The 19,724-nt window shown below is 42.4% G+C and overlaps 1 protein-coding gene across 1 annotated transcript; it reads right to left on the bottom strand.

The window, feature by feature from the left end:
- Positions 1-16,271: 16,271 nt before the first annotated feature.
- On the bottom strand, positions 16,272-17,242 carry LOC137366483 (telethonin-like). The gene is made up of 2 exons (XM_068028297.1): positions 17,181-17,242; positions 16,272-16,701 (listed from the first exon to the last, which is right to left on the bottom strand). The coding sequence occupies exons 1-2, from the start codon at positions 17,240-17,242 to the stop codon at positions 16,272-16,274; spliced, it is 492 nt and encodes a 163-aa protein (XP_067884398.1).
- Positions 17,243-19,724: the final 2,482 nt, after the last annotated feature.

The raw sequence follows: 19,724 nt of genomic DNA, 5'->3' as shown, positions 1-19,724 counted from the left end.
TCATGTTCTCATTGGAAAAGAGAAGATTTAGATATGATTGCTGTTTTTAGGATTCTAAAGGGATTTCATAATGTAGACCGTGACAAGCTATTTCACCTTGTCCAGAACAGTGGAACCAGTGGACATGGCCTGTGCTTGAAGAATGGGCCTGTTGGGGGTGGGGGGGAGTGGGAGGGTGGAAGTGGGTAAAGGCAAAACTAATCTACAGAAACATTCCATCAGCGCGTGGTCCATCTGTGGAATAACTCCATAGGGTGATGGTGGAAGAAGTTAGTATTGATTCCTTCAAATGCAAATTAGATTTTTTCAGAAAATAATGTTTGGAATACAGTGTATTTGAGACATAACATGGTAAGTAGACGATGCTTTGGAGGAACAAATGACTTTGGATCAGTGATTTCCAAAACTCTTCACCATTGAGTTTTACTCATGTCATGGCCGGGTCTGGTGTAGGCTAGTTGATAGAGATGGATTGCTATGAGTAGTCAACAGCCCCAGTATCTTTTATCAAGCGACTACCTGCTCAAAGGTGAACAAGATGAACCTTGTTTTTTTTTCATCTATAAGTCCCTATGTTCCTGTCTCTCCTGATTAATTTATTCTTCTACAACCCTTGAAATCAACCATGTGTGAGTCTTAAAATAGCCAAACCTGAACCTCCTCTTACCCAATATGTTCTGACATATATTCTAGTGGAAGCTGGTAGTTAACCACTGGGAGCGCAAAGCATTTTTTCTCTCTGCTCCCTAGGCCAGGGCAACTGAAGCCTACTGTCGGCATAGGAATTAGCAGCATGAAAGGAGGTCATTCAGTCCATCGTGCCTGTGGTGGCTCTTTGAATGAGTGTTGTTCCAGCTGAGATCACAAACTGAGAATCGAACTCTGGGTGGGCCATCTAGTGTGTGTGTGTGGCTTAATGTAACATTAGGCCATCCCTTCACCTACTAGGCCACTGAACTTGTGTTAGCCCAATTGGCTTCTCAACTTGCTTTTTATGAAATTCATACTTGGAAACACTTGCACACACAGCTAAGTAGATCCGAAGATGGACAGTATGCTGTAAGTGTCCGGGAAAGAATTCCAAGCTCAAACAATCAATCAAGGTCAGGAGCTGCACAAGTCCTTAATGAGTCACGTGGGTATGTGGTGTCCAAGCTTTTATCTGCATGCCCTACATATGTTCGTACCATAGAGCCTTGAAGTCATCTATGATGTTTAAATTCATTTTCCCGTTAGTATTGGCAACTTGAAATACAAATTTACTAAGAAATCTTGTATTCTAATTTAGTATTTATCACCAATGAGGTAACAGTGCTAAAAACAAACCTTTTCAAACTTCCAGGCCCCAAAAATTCAAAAAGGACAAAGCAGAAAGTAAGAAACATAAATGCAAATAGGACTGGGGTAAGTGGGATGTGCAGGTCAGATTGCTAAGTAGTAGGAGCTGCCAGAGTTTTCTAAGCCTTCCATTTGGATGCCCATTCTACAGGCCATTTTGAATTTCCTTAACCAATGTTTTATATTTTTTTTGTGTGAAGAAGGTCCAACAGGAACTGTATTACTAAGAGGAACCAAAGGAATAGTGTTCCACAATATAAATTAATGAAACTTGATATATAGAGGTGTGGAGCTTCTGGAGGGGATGAAAGTAGGCCCAATAGCTTGGTAACTGTCTACTTTCTCACAGCACTAGGTATAGAGAACCCACGGAGACCCATGTTGTTATGAATGCTGACCCACAACCAATTGTGCAATTGCAGGAGTACATTTGCCACAAGAACTGCAACAGTTCAAGAAGGGCCACCACCTAAGGGCAACTAAGGGTGGGCTTAGCCAGCCATACCCATATTCTCTGAATGAAGGGTTTCCTCTTGCACTGCTAGTCCAAGTTAAGATCAGAAAGATGCGGTTAGCTGTAAAGGAGCTCCTGCAAACTGAGTCATGTGCTTTGGGCATTCCCAATCCCAAAGGAGCAGTGAAATGGATTCCCATTCGCTATTATAAAAGCAAAACACTGCGGATGCTGGAAATCTGAAATAACCACAAGAAATGCTGGAAATAGCAGATCTGGCAGCATCTGTGGAGAGAGAAGCACAGTTAACGTTTCAGGTCCGTGACCCTTCTTCAGAACTCATAAGTAGGGTAGGCAGTGGCGTCGTGGTATTATCACTGCAATAGTAGCTCAGAGACCCAGGGTATTTCTCTGGGGACGTGGGTTCGAATCCCACAGCAGAAGGTGGAATTTGAATTTAATTAATAAATCTGGAATTAAAAGCTAGTCTAATGATGGCCATGAAACCATTGTCGATTGTTGTAAAAACCCATCTAGTTCACTAATGTCCTTTAGGGAAGGAAATCTGCTGTCCCAACCTGGTCTGGCCTACATGTGACTCCAGACCCACAGCAATGTGGTTAACTCTTACATGCCCTCTGAAATGGCGTAGCAAGCCACTCAGTTGTACATAACCGCTACAAAGTCAATAAAAAGGAATGAAATCAGACGGACCACCCGGCATCGACCTAGGCACCGGAAACAACAATGGCAAACCCAGCCCTTTCGACCCTGCAAAGTCCTCCTTACAAACATCTGGGAGCTTGTGCCAAAGTTGGGAGAGCTGTCCCACAGACTAGTCAAGCAACAGCCGAAAATAGTCATACTCACGAAATCATACCTTACAGACAATGTCCCAGAAACTGCCGTCACAATCCCCGGGTATGTCTTGTCCCACTGGCAGGACAGACACACCAGAGGTGGTGACACAGTGGTATACAGTAGGGAGGGAGTTGCCCTGGGAGTCCTCAACATCGACTTCGGACCCCATGAAGTCTTATGGCATCAGGTCAAACATGGACAATTTATCCCCCTCCTGATTACCACCTACCACCCTCCCTAAGCTGATGACTCATTACTCCTCCATGTTAAACACACCTTGGAGGAAGCACTGAGGGTGGCAAGGGCACAAAATATACTCTGGGTGGGGGACGTCAATGTCCATCACCAAGAGTAGCTCGGTAGCACCACTACTGACCGAGCTGGCCGAGTCCTAAAGGACATAGCTGCTAGACTGGGTCTGTGGCTGGTGGTGAGGGAACCAGCAAGAGGGAAAAATATACTTGATCTTGTCCTCACCAATCTGCCTGCCGCAGATGCTTCTGTCCATGACTGTATTGGTAGGAGTGACCACCGCACAGTCCTTGTGGAGACGAAGTCCCGCCTTCACATTGAGGATACCGTCCATCGTGTTGTGTGGCACTACCACCATGCTAAATGGGATAGATTTCGAACAGATCTAGCAATGCAAAACTGGGCATCCATGAGGCGCTGTGGGCCATCAGCAGCAGCAGAATTGTACTCCACCACAATCTGTAACCTCATGGCCCGGCATATCCCCCACTCTACCATTACTATCAAGCCAGGAGACCAACCCTAGTTCAATGAAGACTGCAGGAGGGCATGCCAGGAGCAGCACCAAGCATACCTCAAAATGAGGTGTCAACCTGGTGAAGCTACAACATGGGCTATCTGCATGAACTCAAGAGGTGAGGTGAGAGTGACTGCCCTTGACATCAAGGCAGCATTTGACCGAGTATGGCATCAAGGAGTCCTAGCAAAACTGAGGTCAATGGGAATCAGGGAGAAAACCCTCCGCTGGCTGGAATCATACCTAGCGCAAAGGAAGATGGTTGTGGTTGTAGAGGTCAATCATTTGAGCTCCAGGACATCACTGCAGGAGTTCCTCAAGATAGTGTCCTAGGACCAACCATCTTCAGCTGCTTCATCAATGACCTACCTTCAATCATCGGGTCAGAAGTGGGGATATTTGCTGATGATTACACAATTTTCAGCACCATTCGTGAGTCCTCAAATACTGAAGCAGTCTGTGTAGAAATGCAGCAAGACTTGGACAATATCCAGGCTTGGGCTGATAAGTGGCAACATTCGCGCCCCAACAAGTGCCAGGCAATGACCATCTCCAACAAGAGAGAATCTAACCATCTCCCCTTGACATTCAACAGCATTGCCATCACTGAATCCCCCACTATCAACATCCTAGGAGCTACCATTGACCAGAAACTGAACTGGAGTAGCCATATAAATACCATGGCTACAAGAACAGGTCAGAGGCTAGGAATCCTGAGGCAAGTAACTCACCTCCTGACTCCCCAAAGCCTGTCCACCATCTACAAGGCACAAGTCAGGAGTGTGATGGAATACTCTCCACTTGCCTGGATGGGTGCAGCTCCAACAACACTCAAGAAGCTCGATACCATCCAGGACAAAGCAGCCTGCTTGATTGGCACCCCGTCTACGAATATTCACTCGCTCCACCACCGACGCACAGTGGTAGCAGTGTGCATCATCTACAAGATGCACTGCAGCAATGCACTAAGGCTCCTTAGACAGCACCTTCCAAACCTGCGACCTCTGCCAACTAGAAGGACAAGGGCAGCAAATGCATGGGAACACCACCACCTGCAAGTTCCCCTCCAAGTCACACACCATCCTGGCTTGGAACTATATCGCCATTCCTTCATTGTCGCTGGGTCAAAATCCTGGAACTCCCTTCCTAACAGCACTGTGGGTATACCTACCCCAAATGGACTGCAGTGGTTCAAGAAGGCAGCTCACCACCACCTTCTCAAGGGCAGTTAGGGATGGGCAATAAATGCTGGCCTGGCCAGCGATGCCCACATCCCTGATGTGGCCTTCACATTGATGAGTATTGTAATGATGTCAGAAGTAAACTTATTTTTCTATAAAGTGATGCAAAAATAGAGTGCAAGTAAAATGAGGGCCAAACTCTTATTAATCCTGTTAACTGCTGGGTACATAATAGTTTGAAGAGTTAATACTGGGTGCCATTGAGATTGTAGGAGATTTGAAAGAAGACTAATCCCAGCGGTCCCTGGGGAGTGGGGTGCTGCGGGTGCATTTGAAAAGTGTTAGCTTTAGGATTCATTTCAACTTTGTTTCTCCAGCTGGAGGTGTTAGAGATATACTTTCCAGTGAGAGTGAATGAGAGATCCATGGATTCAAGCTTTATTTTGATTAATCCTGTAGTTGTTGCATTGCATGTGGTAGATCTGCTGGTTTAAAAGGAAAGTGGCACTTAATCCATTACTGTTATATTGAATATCTGTTGAATAAAGGTTTTACAATCTGAGCAAATGTCTCCCTGTGATTTGTTACTGCTGTATATTTTGGATAAGACATTAATCTGAGGCCCCGCCTGTCCTGTCAGGTGGATGTAAACGTTTCATGTACTACATACAGTTTGGGTCTCCTTATTTCAGGACGGGGATATACTTGCACTGAAAGATGTTCAGAGAAGGTTCACTAGGTTCCTTCATGGGATGACTGGGTTTTCTTATAAGGCTAGGTTGAGCAGGTTGGGCCTTTACTCATTGGAGTTTAGAAGAATGGGAGGTGATCTTACTGAAACATAAGATTCTGAGGAGGCTTGACAGGGTAGATGCTGAGAGGGTGTTTCCCTAGTATGGGAAACTAGCACTAGGGGAATAGTTTCAGAATAAGGTTTCTCCCATTTAAGATGGAGATGAGGAGGAACTTCTTCTCTCAGAGGATCATGAATATTTGGAATTCTCTACCCCTGAGTCACAGAATATTATCAAGGCTGAGATAGATAAATTCTTGAACTATAGGGGAGTCAAGGATTATGGGGGCAGGCAGGAAAGTGGAGTTGAGGCCAAGATCAGATCAGCCATGAAATTATTGAATGGCAGAGCAGGCTTGAGGGATGGTATGGCCTACTGCTGTTCCTATTTCTTGTGATCTAAGAGCAGGGGAATTCTCCCCAATGCCTGGCAAATATTTATCCTTCAATCAACATCACTAAAACAGATTATCTGGTCATTATCTTATTGCTGTTTGTGGGACCTTACTGTGTGCAAACTGGCTGCTGTGTTTCCTACTTTTCAACAGTGGTTAAACTTCAAAAGTATTTAATTGATTGTAAAGTGCTTTAGGACATCCTGAGGTCATGAAAGGTGCTGTTGAAATGCAAGTTCTCCTTGCTTTCTTATTCTGTTAACGGGAAGAGCCATTTCATTGATAAGCAGGAAGGCCAGCCATGATCTGACTATAGAACATTTGCTTGTTTCTTGATAATGACAAAGAGGTTATTAACTCTGCAGTGAGCTGCTGCTCTGAGATTGGTGCAGACGCAGTGTTTGAGTGAGTTTGTCACTTGCAAAATAGCAAGCAAGCATAACATAGAAGTGACTGAAAAAGAGCCAAGTGTCCTAGCCTAGAAGAATTGAAGTACATAAGTTCAAGGCAACATCTAGATCCATTCACAAGCAAAGTATCAGTTTGTTAATTATTTTCTGTTTCTGAACCAGATTAAACATCATGGTACAGACCATTGTTTTGCAGAACAATGGCGAGAAATGTCTAGAAATCATGTTGTCTGCCTTGCTCTTTAGCATCAGCCTCACAGTATCAGCCAGTATTTACACTATAAGCTTAATATCGGTATGAAGTGATTTCAGTTCTGCACCAGCACTAAGCTTGGGTGTTAAGGCCTGGACCAATTCCAAAACAAAGTGGAGTGAGATTTCCTCTTCCAGGGAATCTCACTTGGATTCACATCTGGAATACTGCATTCAGTTTTGGGCACCGCACCTCTTGTCATTGTATGTGCAGCACAGATTCACTAGAATGATATCGGAGCTATAAGAGTTAAATTATGAGGACACATTGCATATACTAGGCTTGTATTTCCTTGAATATAGAAGATTAATAGGGCAATTAATAATAAGTTAATAGATTAATTAAAGTTTAAGATGATAAAGGATTTGATACAGTAGCTAAAAACTATTTCCGCCGGTCAGGAATTTCAGAGTGTGGGGAATAACCTTAAAATAGAGCTAGGCCACTCAGGTGTTGTCACAGAGCACTTCTTTACACAAAGTGTATTGGAAATCTGGAACCCTCTCCCAAAAACATTGCTGCACTTAAGTCAATTGAAAATTTCAAAACTGAAATTGATAGATTTTTGTTAGGTAAGGGTATTAAAGGATATGGAACTAAGGTGGGTAAATGGAGTTAAGATGCAAATCAGCCATGATCTAACTGAATGATGGAGCAGGCTCGAGGTGCTGAATGGCCTGCTGTTCCTAGAAATATTTTAAAACAAATACTTTTTCCCCATATGTACATTGAGCCGCACAATAAGGAGAATCCCTTTATCAGCATTGGAGTTCAGACAGGAATGAAGCTTCTTGTGCTGTCATGGAATCAAATAATTTTATGCTAACTTCAAATGCTGCTTCATTCACTGTATACAATATCATGTTTTCAGAATCAGACCTCTCATTGCAGTCCTTCGTGAACATCATTTGAAGGGAGGCGCTTCTTATGAAGTGAGAGAGAATGGTATTAGGGAACTGCATGATATGCCTTGAATTGTTCAGATTTGTTTCAAAAAAGGTTCACAATAACTGGTAATTTTCTGTTCAAAGTCTTGCTGCATGTAGAATTTGCATATTTTATATTGAAATGTAAATTGCGCAACTACTATGTTGGCCATCTACTTTTAAATTTGTGCGACTCTATACCCAATATAAAAAGAGCATCCTTAGTACGGAATATATTGATGCTAAAATGCATGCATCAAATATTTTTCAAGCATAATATTTATTTCAGTTGACCAGACAATAATGTACAAGTATGGTCCATTTTGATAGTGATTTGATGTTAAATCACCCAAATGTGCCAAATGTACTTTTCATTATTGTGACTGTTCTTTTTGGCTTTACTAAATCCCAGTCAGTCTGCAAGAGAATGAAGGAAAGAACTTTGCATTTATGTTGCACCTTTCATGACCTCAGGGCATTTCAAAGTGTTTGACAGCCAATGAAATATTTTTAAAGTGTGATCACTGTTGTAATAGAATGCAAATAATCAAAGGAAACTTTGACATCTCTTCCACCTTCACCAATACTGGGTCACAGATACAAATGCAAGGCTTACATCAAATGGAAAATAGTGGTCAACATTCTAAAGAATAATTCAGAATTGAGTGGGATGTGTATGAGTACACAAAGCATTCAAAACGAAATTGCAGATTTAGAAGCATTCATAATTATGGAGGGAAGTGACCAAAGCTACAACAGAGTTGTGGATTTAGTTTCGACAGGACTGGAAACTTAATTTTCCTGTTTAGAATATTTTCCAAAGAGATAGAGAGAAAAAAAAATATGTGAGGGGCAGTGTTAGCTTATCACAGTACTGTGTGTAAAGCACATTAAGGTTGTTTTGTGGCAATGAAGACGTGCACCCCACCTTTCTCTCCCACTTCCCCCTGCCCCACCACCACCTCTATACTTCCTACTTTTGCAAGGCTGAGATGAACTTTTGCATGGTACAACCCTGCTTACCACCACTTAACAATTTTCATTTATATAGCGTCCTTAACATAGGAAAACATCCCAAGATGCTTCATGTGAGTATAATAAGATAGAAATAGACTCCAAGGGCAGGAGTTCTTTGTGGACTTCTGGACTCTGCCATCAGGATCAAATAGGGATCAGTGACCCAGCTGTGATTTTCCCCAAATTGGCCAATTAATGGCCACACGGCAGGCTCTTGAAGCTTGAGGAACAAGAGGAAGCCCTCCAGCTCGGAAGAAGCAGCAGGCTGCATTTTTAAGAAAGTGAGAGAGGTGGTGCCCCAAGATGAAGGTGCCCTTTTTCTAACATTTTTAACTTAACCTAAAAAATATCTTCAGCAGCCCGAGCCACCATTGTGGAGGGGAAATCCCTCCACAATGGCACTCTGTGGCTGCAGCTGAAACCAGGCAGGCTGGGATGCCCTCTCAGCCTGCCTGGAGTGCTTGTCCCCCAGTCTGTCACTAGGAAGCCACTGCCCCCCCCCCCCCACCCCCGCTCGCCCCCCAGACAGCTACGCTGTTCCCCAATGCCTATGGGAACCTGGAGGCTGACTGGAAAATTTCCACTCAGTCTCCAACAATAGGTTTCAATAGGCCTTTAACTAGCTGAACTGGCTAGCTGCCACTTGAGGGCAGGTAGCCTGCCATCCCCACCCCCACCCCCATCCCACCTCAGGGAAAATGGTCCGGGGGCGGGATGGAGCCAGCAAACTGGCACGCCAGCCGGCAGCACGAATTTACACACCTTGCCCGCCTCATTGGTGCCCATATCAGGACCTCAAAATTCACCCCCAAGACACAGAAGGAGATACCGGGGGTTGGCGGGGGAGGATGACTAAAAGCATGGTCGAAGAAGTAGATTTTGATGGCAGTCTCAAAGCAGGAGAAGTGGAGAGGTTTAGGGAGAGAGTTCCAGGTCTAGGTCTTAGATGGCTGAAGGTATGGATGTCAAAGGTGGGCCGAATGGAGTAAGGAAAGCAAGAAAGGCCAGAGTTGGAAGAACACAGAGTTTTCAAATGGGCTGCAGCAGGTTACAGAGGTAGGGAGAGGCAAGGCCACAGAGGTATTTGAGTCTAATACAAGATCATCTATTTGTTTACATTCTCCATTTATGAGACTTTGTTCAAAAACATAGCAGCATTATATCATCGATTTAATTTGACTTTAATAACCAGTTTATTGTTTGGACAATGTCACCACTGCAATACAGAACAGGAGGAAGCCATTTGTCCCATTGTGTCGGTGCCAGCTCTTTGAAAGAGTAATTCAATTACTCCCACTCCCCTGCTCTTTCCCCATAGCCTTGTAAATTTTTTCTTTTCAAGTATCTATCCAATTCCCTTTTGAAATTCATCTTTGAATCTGCTTCAACCATTCTTTCAAAAAGTGCAGTGCATTCTAGATTACAACAAAAAACTCCTCATCTTGTCTCTGGTGATTTTCCCAATTATCTTAAATCCTTGTCCTCTTGATATCAACACTCCTGCCAGTGGAACATTTGGAATATGGTATTATTTTTTAAAACATGATGTATCTCCGGTTTCACGATAAAGATCAAAATCCAGCTATGATTCATTCTTTCTGGAACAACGAGAATGCAAAGGTAGTTGGCTGAACATGCTTCATAAAACACTATCACCTGTTATTTATTAACTGCAAGTAAGCTCCCAACCCTATTCTTTGTTTCATTGTGCCTTTATTTAATACACGACAAACCAAATCACATGTTATAAACAGAAGCAATGATCAAAACTGAAATTTGCAGCATTTATATTGGTAGTAACTCAACATTTCAAAAAACATATCTGATAGCCCCAACATGGGTAATTTGCTGGGGCTGAGTAAGCAGTCAATCCAGAGGCTGGGCTGCATTAATATTAGCTGTACACCTTATTTCTAAATGCAGAATTTCAGGTTGAATAAATTGCTGTTAATGGATAGTCAGACTGTACGTATATCTTTTGCACTTCAACCTATTGCTGTTCGTGCTGGGAGAGAATCATCCTGGATTTACTGGGTTAAGAGCATTTGTTGGAGAGACAAGGTATTTGTTGAACAGATTGGAAGAGATGCCAAGGAGAATGTGGGTGGACGGTGAGAGGAAGGAGGTTGAGAAGGCAGTGATAAGTTATGGTGGGGGCAGTGGGGCACTGTATTCCAGGAGCAGAAGAAAGGTCTGGCAGGCATAGGCACTGGCAAATAAATATGTATAGTGCAGGAGAGAAGGAAATGATCACAAGATATGATTGTATATGACAAAGATGTAATGGAGAAGTATTATGAAAATATAATGAAGGAATATTGCAAGGTTATAATGGTGAAGAATTATTATATAATGGAGGAGTATTATGAAGTTAGGTTATTCTGAGGACAGAGTGGTGGATTATGCTGAGGACAGAGTGGTGGATTATTCGGAGGACAGAGTGGCGGATTATTCGGAGGATAGAGTGTTGGATAATTTGGAGGATAGAGTGGCGGATTATTCTGAGGATAGAGTGGTGGATTATTCTGTGGATAGAGTGGCAGATTATTCTGTGGAGTGAGTGGTGGATTATTCTGAGGACAGAGTGGTGGATTATTCAGAGGATAGAGTGATGGATAATTTGGAGGATAGAGTGGCGGATTATTCTGTGGATAGAGTGGTGGATTATTCAGAGGACAGAGTGGTGGATTATTCTGTGGATAGAGTGGTGGATTATTCTGAGGACAGAGTGGTGGATTATTCTGTGGATAGAGTGGCAGATTATTCTGTGGATTGAGTGGTGGATTATTCTGAGGACAGAGTGGTGGATTATTCAGAGGATAGAGTGATGGATAATTTAGAGGATAGAGTGGTGGATTATTCTGAGGACAGAGTGATGGATTATTCTGAGGATAGAGTGGTGGATTATTCTGAGGACAGAGTGGTGGATTATCCTGAGGACAGAGTGGTGGATTATTCAGAGGATAGAGTGATGGATAATTTGGAGGATAGAGTGGTGGATTATTCTGAGGACAGAGTGATGGATTATTCTGAGGATAGAGTGGTGGATTATTCTGAGGACAGAGTGATGGATTATTCTGAGGACAGAGTGGTGGATTATTCTGAGGATAGAGTGGTGGATTATTCTGAGGACAGAGTGATGGATTATTCTGAGGATAGAGTGGTGGATTATTCTGAGGACAGAGTGGTGGATTATTCTGAGGACAGAGTGGTGGATTATTCTGAGGACAGAGTGGTGGATTATTCTGAGGATAGAGTGGTGGATTATTCTGAGGACAGAGTGGTGGATTATTCTGAGGATAGAGTGGTGGATTATTCTGAGGACAGAGTGGTGGATTATTCTGAGGATAGAGTGGTGGATTATTCTGAGGATAGAGTGGTGGATTATTCTGAGGATAGAGTATCGGATTATTCTGAGGACAGAGTGGTGGATTATTCTGAGGATAGAGTGGTGGATTATTCTGAGGACAGAGTGGTGGATTATTCTGAGGACAGAGTGGTGGATTATTCTGAGGACAGAGTGGTGTATTATTCTGAGGACAGAGTGGTGGATTATTCTGAGGACAGAGTGGTGGATTATTCTGAGGACAGAGTGGTGGATTATTCTGAGGATAGAGTGGTGGATTATTCTGAGGACAGAGTGGTGGATTATTCTGAGGACAGAGTGGTGGATTATTCTGAGGACAGAGTGGTGGATTATTCTGAGGACAGAGTGGTGGATTATTCTGAGGACAGAGTGGTGGATTATTCTGAGGACAGAGTGGTGGATTATTCTGAGGACAGAGTGGTGGATTTTTCTGAGGATAGAGTGGTGGATTATTCTGAGGACAGAGTGTTGGATTATTCGGAGGATAGAGTGATGGATAATTTGGAGGATAGAGTGGTGGATTATTCTGAGGACAGAGTGGTGGATTATTCTGAGGACAGAGTGGTGGATTATTCTGAGGACAGAGTGGTGGATTATTCTGAGGACAGAGTGGTGGATTATTCTGAGGACAGAGTGGTGGATTATTCTGAGGACAGAGTGGTGGATTATTCTGAGGATAGAGTGGTGGATTATTCTGAGGATAGAGTGGTGGATTATTCTGAGGATAGAGTGGTGGATTATTCTGAGGACAGAGTGGTGGATTATTCTGAGGACAGAGTGGTGGATTATTCTGAGGACAGAGTGGTGGATTATTCTGAGGACAGAGTGGTGGATTATTCTGAGGACAGAGTGGTGGATTATTCTGAGGACAGAGTGGTGGATTATTCTGAGGACAGAGTGGTGGATTATTCTGAGGACAGAGTGGTGGATTATTCTGAGGACAGAGTGGTGGATTATTCTGAGGATAGAGTGGTGGATTATTCTGAGGATAGAGTGGTGGATTATTCTGAGGACAGAGTGGTGGATTATTCTGAGGACAGAGTGGTGGATTATTCTGAGGACAGAGTGGTGGATTATTCTGAGGACAGAGTGGTGGATTATTCTGAGGATAGAGTGATGGATAATTCTGTGGATAGAGTGGTGGATTATTCAGAGGATAGAGTGGTGGATTATTCAGAGGATAGAGTGATGGATTATTCTGAGGACAGAGTGGCAGATTATTCTGAGGACAGAGTGGCGGATTATTCTGAGGACAGAGTGGTGGATTATTCAGAGGATAGAGTGGTGGATTATTCTGAGGATAGAGTGATGGATTATTCTGAGGACAGAGTGGCAGATTATTCTGAGGACAGAGTGGTGGATTATTCTGAGGACAGAGTGATGGATTATTCTGAGGACAGAGTGATGGATTATTCTGAGGACAGAGTGGCAGATTATTCTGAGGACAGAGTGGCGGATTATTCTGAGGACAGAGTGGCGGATTATTCTGAGGACAGAGTGGCGGATTATTCTGAGGACAGAGTGGTGGATTATTCTGAGGACAGAGTGGTGGATTATTCAGAGGACAGAGTGGCAGATTATTCTGAGGACAGAGTGGCAGATTATTCTGAGGACAGAGTGGTGGATTATTCTGAGGACAGAGTGATGGATAATTTGGAGGATAGAGTGGCGGATTATTCTGTGGATAGAGTGGTGGAATATTCTGAGGATAGAGTGGTGGATTATTCTGAGGATAGAGTGGTGGATTATTCTGAGGATAGAGTGGTGGATTATTCTGAGGATAGAGTGGTGGATTATTCTGAGGATAGAGTGGTGGATTATTCTGAGGACAGAGTGGTGGATTATTCTGAGGACAGAGTGGTGGATTATTCTGAGGACAGAGTGGTGGATTATTCTGAGGACAGAGTGGTGGATTATTCTGAGGATAGAGTGGTGGATTATTCAGAGGATAGAGTGATGGATAATTTGGAGGATAGAGTGGCGGATTATTCTGTGGATAGAGTGGTGGATTATTCAGAGGATAGAGTGATGGATAATTTGGAGGATAGAGTGGTGGATTATTCTGTGGATAGAGTGGCGGATTATTCTGTGGACAGAGTGGTGGATTATTCTGAGGACAGAGTGGTGGATTATTCTGAGGACAGAGTGGTGGATTATTCTGAGGACAGAGTGGTGGATTATTCTGAGGACAGAGTGGTGGATTATTCTGAGGATAGAGTGGTGGTTTATTCTGAGGACAGAGTGGTGGATTATTCTGAGGATAGAGTGGTGGATTATTCAGAGGATAGAGTGATGGATAATTTGGAGGATAGAGTGGCGGATTATTCTGAGGATAGAGTGGCGGATTATTCTGAGGATAGAGTGGCGGATTATTCTGAGGATAGAGTGGCGGATTATTCTGAGGATAGAGTGGTGGATTATTCTGAGGATAGAGTGGTGGATTATTCTGAGGATAGAGTGGTGGATTATTCTGTGGATAGAGTGGTGGATTATTCTGTGGATAGAGTGGTGGATTATTCTGTGGATAGAGTGGTGGATTAGTCAGAGGACAGCGTGGTGGTTTATTCAGAGGACACCGTGGTGGTTATTCTGTGGATTGAGTGGTGGATTATTCTGAGGATAGAGTGATGGATAATTTGGAGGATAGAGTGGCGGATTATTCTGTGGATAGAGTGGTGGATTATTCTGAGGATAGAGTGGTGGATTATTCTGTGGATAGAGTGATGGATAATTTGGAGGATAGAGTGGCGGATTATTCTGAGGATAGAGTGGTGGATTATTCTGTGGATAGAGTGATGGATAATTTGGAGGATAGAGTGGCGGATTATTCTGTGGATAGAGTGGTGGATTATTCTGAGGATAGAGTGGTGGATTATTCTGAGGATAGAGTGGTGGATTATTCTGAGGACAGAGTGATGGATAATTTGGAGGATAGAGTGGCGGATTATTCTGTGGATAGAGTGGTGGATTATTCTGAGGATAGAGTGGTGGATTATTCTGAGGATAGAGTGGTGGATTATTCTGAGGATAGAGTGGTGGATTATTCTGAGGATAGAGTGGTGGATTATTCTGAGGATAGAGTGGTGGATTATTCTGAGGACAGAGTGGTGGATTATTCTGAGGACAGAGTGGTGGATTATTCAGAGGATAGAGTGATGGATAATTTGGAGGATAGAGTGGCGAATTATTCTGTGGATAGAGTGGTGGATTATTCTGTGGATAGAGTGGTGAATTAGTCAGAGGACAACGTGGTGGTTTATTCAGAGGACACCGTGGTGGTTATTCTGTGGATTGAGTGGTGGTTTATTCTGATGATGGAATTGTGGATTATTCTGAGGGTAAAGTAGTTGGATTTTTCTGGGAATAGAGTGGTGGATTATTCAGAGGACAGCATGGTGGTTATTCTGTAGATAGTGTGGTGGATTATTCAGAGGACAGCATGGTGGTTATTCTGTAGATAGAGTGGTGGATTATTCAGAGGACAGCGTGGTGGTTATTCTGTAGATAGAGTGGTGGATTATTCAGAGGACAGCGTGGTGGTTATTCTGTAGATAGAGTGGTGGATTATTCAGAGGACAGCATGGTGTTTATTCTGTAGATAGAGTGGTGGATTATTCAGAGGACAGCGTGGTGGTTATTCTGTAGATAGAGTGGTGGATTATTCAGAGGACAGCGTGGTGGTTATTCTGTAGATAGAGTGGTGGATTATTCAGAGGACAGCGTGGTGGTTATTCTGTAGATAGAGTGGTGGATTATTCAGAGGACAGCGTGGTGGTTATTCTGTAGATAGAGTGGTGGATTATTCAGAGGACAGCGTGGTGTTTATTCTGTAGATAGAGTGGTGGATTATTCAGAGGACAGCGTGGTGGTTATATCTGTGGATAGAGTGGTGGATTATTCTGATGATGGAATGGTGGATTATTCTGAGGGTAAAGTAGTTGGATTTTTCTGGAAATAGAGTGGTGGATTATTCTAAGGATGTACTTCATGAATATTATAAGGATAGAATGGAAGAGTATTATGAGGACACAGCCAGTAAGAAAATTACGCTAACATATTTTACTGAGTTGTCACCTGGTAAGTAATCCATTTAATGGAAAAAGATTTAAGGATTACAATCTTGCCATTGATCTTTTCAGCTCCCAATGTCATCAGCTCATTGGAACCTGTTGTGCATATATGCCAGAAAGCTCAATTTACAGTGACAGCTCTGATTGGTGAAAACAGGGTCCTGGATTTTGTTTCTACTTTTAAAAAAATATTGAGGGATAACAAATGATGGAGATAGAAATGTAAACTGTGAGAGTAGTTTATGGGAACATGAGAATGATTAAAAAGGTACCTGCTGCTGATAGCTGAAGTATCACAACAGGCAAAATTGAAATAATCTCCATGGAAATAAAACTAAAAATGTCCTTATACCCCAAGTCGCAGAACTTTTTCATTGAACTATTTTATCATAAGGCCATAAAACTAACTGATGAACTTGTGCCAGCTTACTCCACATTCAACTTCTGTGAACAGCTTCAGGCTGTGAGTACATGTTTGGAGGAGATAAAAGGGCTGAAGCCCTGAAGTTCACACTTGCTGGCTGTACAATTTGAGACAGCTCCTTCTTCATCTCTGAACCTTGATGTTTGTCAGGACATGACCACCTGGTATTTATTACCCTCTCAGATTTCTCTGTGGTCCTCAATTCTGCTAGAGTCGGAGAATGCTCGGCCATGAGATAGTCTTTGGCAACTACTGATATTTTACATGGCACAAAGACTGGCACTGGCAAGACATTCTTATACGGGAGCTGATACTCTAATGCTTTCTCTCCAAGCCTGCCCATCCTCATCCTCTGATCAGGAGAACTCTGCACAATGAATGTAACCTGTTGGTTCTGGTCATAGTGCTCTTTTCTCGTACTATTATCTTCAGTCAGTGCAGTTCTGTTAAATCAAGCATAAAATATTAATGGAATAACATAAGTGTAACAAAACATCTCCAAATGAAAATAAATCACCCAGCTGAAAGCATTATAATCTACTTGAATTCATATTGTACTTTAATATTTCATTGATTTTTAGAAAAATGATATTGCTGCACTTGGGGTATTTAATTCACAATCATCATTCTCTTTCACAAAAATCTTTAATCAAAACCTTTAATTGGAACAAACAGTTAAATATATTTTATCAGCCTAGTTGTGAAGTAAGTCACAACAAGGAACCCCTATTATTGGAACTGCTTTCATTTTGAGGTGTGTAAGAAAGCCATAACAAACATAAAAGCCCATGACACGGAAATAAAGCTATTGATTTCCAGAATGTTTTGCTGCTTCCAATACCCCTGACACTGGTGGATTAGTTCTGACCAAGTTTGTAAACTGTTGTAACCAACTGACTTCATCAAGGGATCATTGACTCACATGCGTGCTCTCACGGTGTAATCAGGGTGTATTCCTGCACCATTACAGACATGTGTGTCCATCTCAAATATTCAAACTACCCTGACCCTGGGATTTGGGATAGGCAGACGGCCCATCCTGCCACACTTCTCCCTCCACTGCCAGTTCTGCTCAACTTCTACCCTAATTTCTTTTTTCTAACCACATGACTTCTGCATTAACCACAAATGAATCAGTTCAACTCATGTGCTTAGAACAAAAATAAACAAAAATGTTAGTTGTGTTCAAAATTTCTCAAACTGTCTATCTTCTAACTTCTTTAAGTGTTTTTAATCTAATGTGATATACAAAGAGCACAAAATGATACAGGAAAATTCCATCTCTAATTTGCTAAAGAGCCACATTTGTAACCGATGCTATCTAGACTATAAATTTTCACATTTTCTGCAGCTTGCCCCAGCACCAAATGTCCTCTCTCTCAAATACAATATTGGGAGTTGCAGTCATCCAGCATCAAATATAATTTGTTAACACTTCACAATGCAAATCTGTACTGCAAGAACCCGTAAGAAAAGCATCCTATACCTGTTCACTGTCTTTGTTATGATTATCAGATCCTCCCAACAAGCAGTAAAACACTCCCTCTTTGTTGGATTGCCTTCCTTTATGTCACATCTCAGGGCAGCAAAGGGGAGACCACCACCAAGTGTCTTAAATTCAGAAACTGAAGACATTTTTAAACTGTATCTGCAGAAATAAAGGAAAGATCCAATGCGTGTTCTTTCAGTGACTGAATATCAAAGCCTTAGTTGACTGATGTGTGTACTGTAGGGCACCTGTCTAAATAAGTTTGTGCTCCTATTTCTGTTTAGGTTGCATCACTTAATTATTGAGTTACAAACTTGGCAGAGCTATATGGACTGAACTAATTATGATAGCTACACAAAACTGTACAGAAGGCTGGGAAAGGTTTTTTTGTTATCTCATTGAAGGGGTTTCACATAAGCCACAAAGAAGCTGGTCAGAACAGATTGCGATATCTCTCCATTCAGCTTTATAACTATTGTGAGCACGGATGATATGTGTTGTAATAATGTGCAATATTACAATTTTGGCCACTGTAATTCCAAACATGTGGGAACAAATTCATTGATGTAAATCTTGGGAATTAGGACTAGGAAATTGGGACTTTGCACTGTGGAATGCTTCAACTCAGGCTCGCACCTGGGTTAGCAGCTCACTCGCAGAAAATGAATGTCTCATTATGAATGCTAAATGAGGGTAAAATGAGCCGTCCATTTTCTGTTATTCAGGCCTAAGTCTCAGACAATATTTAATGGCAGCATTAAAGGGAAGCTATGTTTGGGGATGTTGAGAAAAGAGCCCTTAAAAGTTTTTTATTTCAATCATGAATTTTAATTAAACATTAGGCTTGGTTTCCCCAACCACAGGTTATTAAAACTTTTTGTGGTAAGGAATGAAACGACTATGCCAGGACATGAGTGGCTTACATCTGACATTATGCCACCAATTTTGTATCTGCAGGCCCTGCACACCAATCTAGCATTGGGCAATGGGAATTGCTTCTGCAAGGACTTATGCCTCATACGGCAAGGAGCCTTGAAGCCAACCTCTAGCATAGGGACAGCGCATCCAGTGCCAGTAAAGGTCACCTTCTTCCTTCAACTTGTATGCATGCCTCTGCTACTCTCCAGACTAGCATATGGATCGTTTGCGGAATCTTCTACTTTCTCTTCTGGGCTTACTGGAATGTAAAACAACCCATTTCTTCCACTGCTTTACATCTGTTTTGTTTCTGTAATTAAGTCCCTTTTTTCCATGGATGAATTGTTAGCCCAACGTACAACTCCTACCAGGAGAACCAACTAAATGTGAATACGGGGGTGGGGGGGGGCAGTGGGGATGAGGGGGCGGGGGGCGCAGTTGGAGAGGGGAGAAGTGGTGGTTACCACTCCACTCTCACCACATAAAGTATACTATTCAATGGGAACCCAGTATTCTGATGCTGCAAAGTTGGTGTTCTTCTCCTCAAGGTTGGTGGGGGAGCAGCCACACCACTCCCACTGGATAGTAAAAAATATCAAACAACTACAAATGTAAAACTTATTTCCAAAGTAGCTCAATAGTTTTGCAAAAAATAAAAGCAAAATACTGCAAATGCTGGAAATCTGAAACAAAAACAAGAAACACTGGTAATACTCAGCAGGTCCTGCAGCATCTGTGGAGACAGAAGCAGAGTCAATGCCTCAGGTCAGTGACCCTTCATCAGATGAAGAGTGACTGACCTGAAGCGTTGACTCCGCTTTTCTCACAGCAGATGCTGCCGGACCTGCTGAGTATTTCCAGTGTTTCTTGTTTTTGTTAATTTTGCATAAAGATCTTAAACTTTTATGCTTTTTCTTCCCAGGAGATAGATAATAGAATTTCTATATATAAATATTGCTATTATACATGCATCATTTCTTTAGTACACTTATTTAATAGTTTAAACCTAAAGTGAGTAGTGATTACTCTACTGGTCGTGAGCATTGGAATCATAGGGAA

This window comes from Heterodontus francisci, unplaced genomic scaffold, assembly GCF_036365525.1.
Source record: "Heterodontus francisci isolate sHetFra1 unplaced genomic scaffold, sHetFra1.hap1 HAP1_SCAFFOLD_1561, whole genome shotgun sequence".
Classification (NCBI taxonomy): domain Eukaryota; kingdom Metazoa; phylum Chordata; class Chondrichthyes; order Heterodontiformes; family Heterodontidae; genus Heterodontus; species Heterodontus francisci.
The sequence above is the reverse complement of the archived record's forward strand: the minus strand, read 5'-3'. Positions and strand labels throughout refer to the sequence as shown.